The sequence below is a fragment of the Diachasma alloeum genome, unplaced genomic scaffold (genome assembly GCF_001412515.2).
Source record: "Diachasma alloeum isolate Michigan unplaced genomic scaffold, Dall2.0 Dall_scaffold_00188, whole genome shotgun sequence".
NCBI lineage: Eukaryota > Metazoa > Arthropoda > Insecta > Hymenoptera > Braconidae > Diachasma > Diachasma alloeum.
In genome coordinates, this window is record NW_021680354.1 from 827,098 (window position 1) to 834,908 (window position 7,811).

At 36.9% G+C, this 7,811-nt stretch overlaps 1 protein-coding gene across 1 annotated transcript in view; it reads left to right on the forward strand.

Moving 5' to 3' along the window:
- Nucleotides 1-5,739, forward strand: part of LOC107048368 (tuftelin-interacting protein 11) — a 14,182-nt gene extending 8,443 nt beyond the window's left edge. The window contains exons 4-6 of the mRNA XM_015271517.1: nucleotides 3,096-3,706; nucleotides 5,160-5,317; nucleotides 5,408-5,739. Of these exons, the coding sequence (XP_015127003.1) occupies nucleotides 3,096-3,706; nucleotides 5,160-5,317; nucleotides 5,408-5,656 (1,018 nt within the window). The 3' untranslated portion in view covers nucleotides 5,657-5,739. The remainder of the gene's footprint in view (nucleotides 1-3,095; nucleotides 3,707-5,159; nucleotides 5,318-5,407) is intronic.
- The last annotated feature ends 2,072 nt before the right edge of the window (nucleotides 5,740-7,811 follow it).

Here is a 7,811-nt window from a genome sequence, read left to right on the forward strand (position 1 = left end):
TAGGGGGAGTTGCACTGAGTATTTTCCCATCAACAGTTGTTGGTGGTTTTGCTTATTATGAGTCGGAGATTTTTTTTCCCCCCTGAAAAAGGCGAAAATTTCATTTTTCTACCCCCTAGCACCTTCTTGGACCAGTCTGAGAGACTTGATGATTTTTCTGGGGGTAGGGGGAGTTGCCCTGAGTATTTTTCCATCAACAGTTGTTGGTGGTTTTGCTTATTATGAGTCGGGGATTTTTTTTCCCCCCTGAAAAACGCGAAAATTTCATTTTTCTACCCCCTAGCACCCCCTTGGACCAGTCTGAGAGACTTGATGATTTTTCTGGGGGTAGGGGGAGTTGCACTGAGTATTTTTCCATCAACAGTTGTTGGTGGTTTTGCTTATTATTAGTTGGAGATTTTTTTTCCCCCTGAAATACGCGAAAATTCCATTTTTTCACCTCCTAGCACTTCCTTGGACCACTCTGAAAGACTTGATTATTTTTCTGGGGGTTGAGGGAGTCTTTCCTAATATCTTTCAATGGAAATTTGTTGGTGGTTTTGAGTGTTTTGGAGCCAACAATTTTTTTTTCTTTCACTTCAAGGAAAATCAATTTTTGCACCCCTCAAACATCAACAAGTAATGGTTCCAGAGGGGTAAGAATCTTCATGAATGCAGAGGGGTAATGTCTGAACATTTTCCGATGTCGATAATTGATTTTTTGTCATTCAGGCCGTGAGGCAGCGCTTCACGGACGCGGAGCTACGGCCGTCATAACAAAAAATACTGTTCGTCATACGGCCAAAAAAAACTTTTCTAGCTCATATGATTGCAGCCCTCGCCTTCGGCTCGGGCTGCAAACTCATATTCGCCAGAAAAGTTTCTTTCGGCCTAGTGACGAAATATACTATTTACCCCGGTTTTTGAATCATGTGTGCACTGGGCCCCAGGGGATCATGATACGCCCCTGTTCTGCTGCCAAGTCGGCTGCTAACTTCAGCCTCATTTTAGGATTCTATGACAATAGTACCACCAAATGTATACTTCTCTCTTGCACTATTCTTCTTTCGTTTTTATTTACCGGGTATGAGTTATAAACATTTTTATAGAAATTTCAAATACATTATAGGATAGTACTTCCACAAAGTCTTTCATCCTGCAAATCATAAAAGTAAAAAGAATAATTTACTGAGAAACCACTGAGTATGTTTCGGTCGGCAAACTCAGCTCGACGCGACTTCACTAAATAATGAATATCTCAGGCCCTATATCGATACATCCTTTAAAAATTTGACTATGAGTTCTCTGATCAGGGTTGGGCATATCTCGCAGATGGAAGTTTATGACGTGACATTGTCAAATACCGGTAATTTACCTCTGGGGCGTCAAAAATGTCAAAAAGTGTCAGAAAGCTCTTTACAAGGAAGCTAAGCTAAAAAGTCACAAGGGTCAAAAGTGAGAGGCACATCGGCCGGAAATCGTCAAGTTCAAACGATCACGAGGGTTATCCTTGCGAAGGTTAAACATCGCAAGGGTTATGCCTTCTTAGGGTCAAACGTCGCAAGGGTCAAACAACGGAAGCAATCCTTTAATCGGGAGGGTGAAACTAATAAGAGGGTCAACGGGGGATGCCAGGCGGTACAATTACAAGGTTCCAACGGTCATAAAGTTTAAACAAAAAAAGTAAGTAGGTTCGCAAGGGTCAAACAGGTCACTAGGTCACGGCTTAGTTATCCTGATTGACCCTTATGATTTACCTACTTTGTGATTGTTTCTTGATCGTTTGTGATTTTCCTGCTTGCCTGCGTCTTAATTTTAACTCTTGTGATTTTTCAACTTATCTCTCCTGTAGGCAGAACAATGACAAGGGTGGAATGATCATGAATTAAGAAAAAATAATCTGAAACTATTCCGTCTGGTCTTTGTTGTAACAGCTTATGATCATTTGACGCACGCAAGTAATGATTGTGACGTTTGACCCTCGCAAGTTATGATTGTCACGTTTGACCCTTGCGAGGTATAACCTCAGTGGGTATGAGTTTATCGAATTTTGACCCTTGTAACTCTCACAGGCGGTATTCTCGGTAAAAATCTCCCGGTTCCCCAAGGTGCTAATAGATGGCGCCACATAGGTTTTTGACAGCTCAAAAAGCCGACAACTCGCCCGGGTAATTTACCTACTTTATGACCGGTCAAAAACCATGTAATTTACCTAAGGTAATTTACTTGCCCAACCCTGTCTCTGATAGACACTCTATTACATATATTTTTTTCGGATTTTTTAAAACGCGCCATGTTTTTTTATAAACTTTTTATATTGTTTATTAACAAATGTACAAATGTTGCAAATTGCACTTTGTTGCAAAAATGAAATTTTTATATGAATCTATCATCCTTTAGCAATAAAAAAAGACTATAATTTTTCCGATACAACCAATATTTATTGAGTTATAATGTTGTGAACAATTCCTTACCCAGAGACACCAATTTTGTGTTGTATAACTTTCTGAAAAAAAAAAAAAATTTTTTTCCTCACGTTTACAACCATTTCTGAACCTCTTCTATAACATATCCGAAAATGGAGCAAAAGTAATTTTTTACCTATTGAAATAGTGTGGAATACCTCCTATCCATTTTCAAAAAAAATAAAAGGATTTTTCCCATTTTTTCTTACAAACTCCCTGGAAATTCTTAAAATTTATAAAGAATCCGAGAATTTATTACAAAATTTGAGAGTATTCTAGATTTCTTCAAACGATTGTCGAATTTCATATAAATTTTAAGACTTTCAGGCGTTTCTACGTTGTGCAGTGTAGTATGTAATATAGCGCAATGCCTTTCCTTTTCAACATTTCATTATTTTCAAAAAGATTCTGAAAATTCCCACAAGGCTCGAGTAATCCCCAGAAAGTTCTGAAATGAAACTTTTTGCGTGAATCGAGCAAAGAAAAAAAAATACAACAGAATTATTATCTATAAGAGAAAGGAGCAGAACATTGATTATTATCACTAGATATTTCTTTGTCAACCTAAAATAAATATCTATTCGTTTTGAATAGACAAAAGAAAAAATTATGATTTCAGTACTAACCTCTTTTCCTTCATTAATTTTACAGACAATCCGATCCCTTGATAGAACTCATCGAGTGCTGGATGCCCCTTCTGCCCTCCTGGATCCTCGAAAATATTTTGGATCTTCTCGTTCTTCCTAAACTGACGCTAGAAGTTGAGGAATGGAACCCATTGACTGACACCGTTCCAATCCACACGTGGATTCACCCCTGGTTACCCCTGATGGGCAACAGAATGGACACCCTCATATACCCCATAATCAGACGAAAATTAGGCTCTGCTTTGGGAGGTTGGCACCCCTCCGACAGGTCCGCCAGGCTCATGCTCCAACCCTGGGCCGAGGTATTCTCAAAAGGGGACATGGAGGCCTTCCTGGTCAAGAATATTGTGCCCAAACTGCAGGTTGCACTCTCGGAATTTGTTATCAATCCTCATCAGCAACATTTGGACCATTGGAACTGGGTTTACGAGTGGGCGACACTCTTACCTCCTCACATTATGGTGGGACTCCTCGATAAGTTCTTCTTCCCCAAGTGGCTGCAGGTGTTGGCCTTGTGGCTCAATCATTCGCCGAATTACGATCAGATTACACATTGGTATATGGGATGGAAAAACATGCTGAGTGAGAAGCTGTTGGCGGAGCCTGTTGTCAAAGGTATGATTTATTCATCCAAATGAATGAAACTTTAGGAAATTTTTAATAAGTGAAATGGAAACTTGAATTTTTTGTTAAACAGAGAAGTTTATTTTCCATCCGAAACAGAATTGATCCATTTTTGCTTCCGAATGGAAGCATTTTATTCGTCAAATCTAAAATTTCCATTTTTTCTGTGTAACGATGAATAATGTTGGTCTCAGGAGTTAAAATATGCTGTTTTTAGATCATTTCCGTATGTACATAAGTAAGGGAGAGTCGGGCAAAATGGGACGTTCCGTGATCTTCGCCAATTGCCAATATCTTCACTTATAAATGAAAATATTGACAATTGGAGAAGATCTCAAAACGTGCCATTTTGCCCAACCCTCCCCTATGTGAGCTTTTTTTTCGAATTTAGTTTTTCGACGATCATTCAAAAAATAATCGTCGAAATCGTTTCAATTCTGGCTTAAAATATTCGTTTGGATATTATTTCGGTCGGGTTCGAAGATCGTGGCGAATGCATCATTTGCTTTGAAATTATAGCCTTAAAAAGCATTTAATCGAAGTTTAATCATAATTTAGTCGGGATTTAGTTGGAATTTAGCGAGGGTTTAATCGCAGTTTAGTCGTGATCTAGTCGGACGTTAATCAGGGTTTAACCAAGGTTTCGTCAAGGTTTAATCAATGTTCAGACATGACCCTAAAAATATCATTTCTTCACGTTTCATAATATTTTAGACCATTTGCAATCAAAATTTGAAAATCAAAAAATCGGTCAAAATCAAGTGTTTCATTCGGAAACAGACATCGGCATAATCGAAATTTTGAATTACAGTTAAATTTGGAATAAGTCAATTGTTAATATTACTCACCAATTTTTTTATTTTCAAAATAACCATCAATTTAAATTTTCAAACTCCGTATTATTTTATCAACCATCAATTGAAATATTCAAATTCCGAATTATTTTATCAATTATCACCTTAAATATTCAAATTCGAGTTATTTCATCAACCAGTAATTGAGAAATTAAATTACCAATTATTATACTAATTTTCAAATTTCAATTACGGTACAACTTCTCATGATGTTACTAAAAGTAATGATTGATGCCAATCTATGTTCGGAACTAACAAAAATCCTCTTATCCAGAATTTTTCAGATCTTGGGAAGAAAGGATACCACAGTGTGCCCATGAAGGGTTAATGTTTTCATGAAAAAATTCCTACAGACATATTCAATTTTTCCAAGAAAGATTATCCGACATGTCTACCTGAAATTGCTCATTTCTAATAACTTTTGAATCTAACTCTAAATCTTTCAACAATTTCCATCAACTTATTATGAATAAATCTCGCATCCACCTCTAAAAATAGATGAATAATGTATCTATCTCCATACGTCATTCAACGACAGAATGACGCCAATTTATGAATGTTGATTAATATATGCAATCGATACCTTACAGATCACTTCAAAAAGGCGTTAGATATGATGAATCGTGCGGTATCTACTCCCCAGGGTCACCAACCCGGTGCCATGGAGCAGGTATCCTATCTGACGAGTTTAGAACGTACACAACCAACGATGACACAAATTCCAGCAACAGCGCAGCCAAGAATCGAGGTAAAAACACGATTAATAATTCAAATGGCATTATTCATAATCATGATGGATCTATTGATTAATAATATTTGTCACAATGTACATTTACAGAGGCTTGCGGAAGCTGTAAGAACGGCGTCGCAGATACCGCAGGGATTCAAGGACCTGGTGCAGAAAAAATGCGAAGAGCGGGGTATACTCTTCATGCCAATTCTAAATAGATATAGGGAGGCTAAACAAGTGTACAAAGTTGGTAACGTACAGGCGTACATCGATGGAAATGTCTTATTTGTGTGTCATAAGGGAACCAACTGGGTTCCCACTCATCTCAATGCACTTTTAGACATGTCAGAGCTTTAATTATTGATCTAATGCATTCGGTGAACCCCTGGAATGAAACCTGAGCAATTTGTAAATAGAAAAAAATATAATTTAATACTGCATTTTTGAAATATTTGTTGATTATGTAATCAACTCCGAGGGGTTGAAATGAAAGGGGAGTCTCATTATTCTCGAGCCCTGAGTCCATTCCTGACACAAAACTTTTTATTTTTAAGCAATTACTTCAGTGTCCATTTGAACATTTCGGGAATATATTTTTTTTTCAAATTGATTTTTTTTCCCAACACCAGTTTTAGGTGCTATGTTACTATGCTACTATGTTAACACAGTAACGCTTACTATATAACATAGTAATTATTGTTCTGTTCATAATACCTACTACCATTGAGGAGTTTACTATCCCCCACAGTAACCATTATGATCTTTTGTGATGGCCATTGTAGCCATTGTAGTATTACTATGTATATTACTATGTATTACGTACTATGGCCATGGTAGCCATGTCCATACTATGTGCGGATTCCGACATAGCAGTCTTTACTATTTTATTTTCTCCGTGTATGCATGTGGCTGTGGGTTCGACACTGTACCGCATTCGCACTTTTATACAGTGAGAGAAAAACGACAGAGTTCTCAAACAAGTCTTGCTTGTGCCAAACATACAGAGAGAGCATCGAGATGAAAAATTTTTGTCGCAAAAATAGATTTAGTAGTTCAAAAAAATTTGCATTCTCTCTCTACGCAAGAAATGTAATTTCCAGCACTACGCCTTCGTCATTCGATACTCCCATACGTATTTTGCTCCCGAAAAATGTTTGTTTTATGCGAAACAAGGGATAGCAGTTTTCCGTTTCGACTATCTAATAATAACAGACAAGAAATGAATCCTTAAATGAAACAATAATAATGATATGATAGCAATCTTCTAACTTAGGGACAAAATATTTCTTGATAAATTATGCTCTATATGAGATATTTTCATCCTAAAAAGACACCGTTTCGTATGAATTATCTGCCACTTGAGTCAAATATTTGGTTGTTGTTGGAAGCAGAGGAATTATTCATGTTTGAAACTTTCAAATTCGAACTAAACCAATTTTTTTTTTGCAATTTTTAACTAGCGATTTTGTTGGCCCAAACAAGACTTGTTTGACAACGTGTTTATTTTTCTCTCAGTGTAGAACATAGAAGTAGCCAGGGTTGGGCATATTTCGCTGATGGGAGTTTGCGACGTGGCATTGTCAAATGTCAGTCATTCACTTCTGGAGCGTCATAAATGTCATCAAGTGTCATAAACAATCACTCGGCAGGACCCTTGCAGGGTATGATTTGTGCGACATTTGGCCCTCCCAACAGGAAAAAATATCACGGTTTTGCTCATACCCATGAAAGACGCCAAATGAGTTTTTGACATATCAAATAGCTTGAAAATTCCCCATGTAAATTACCTAGTTTATGACAAGTCAGAAACCATGTAATTTACCTGAGGTCATTTACTTGCCCAATCCTGGGAGTAGCATAGGCCCATAGGAAACCTGAGGCGGTACAGGCGGTTACTCTATTAGCAACCTTCTGTTCATTGGAGCCTCCCGTGGAAATTAAAAATTAGATATGACTAGGGATGTGAAATGACCGTTATTTTTCAATTCGGTCAGGTCAGGCAAAGTTGACCGTTTTCGGACCATTTTCTGACACCGAGATAATTCCCCATGCAAAATGACCGTCATGAACAACCAGCGTAAAAAATGTGAGAAAATGACCAAAATTCCTCTATATAGATGCAAATTGACGGTATGACGGTCATTTTATTTTTGGTAATTTTTTCGGTCAGATTTTTGGTTATTTTATTCCATTAGTTAGAAATTGAATCGCATTTCATAATTTAAAATTAATGTTTATTGGAACGAATTANAAAAAATGTGAGAAAATGACCAAAATTCCTCTATATAGATGCAAATTGACGGTATGACGGTCATTTTATTTTTGGTAATTTTTTCGGTCAGATTTTTGGTTATTTTATTCCATTAGTTAGAAATTGAATCGCATTTCATAATTTAAAATTAATGTTTATTGGAACGAATTACAAAACAATCATAAATGCGATACTCGAGATCACTCATGATAAACTCATGAACTTAATAAACGTCAACAAAATTAATTAAATATATATCTC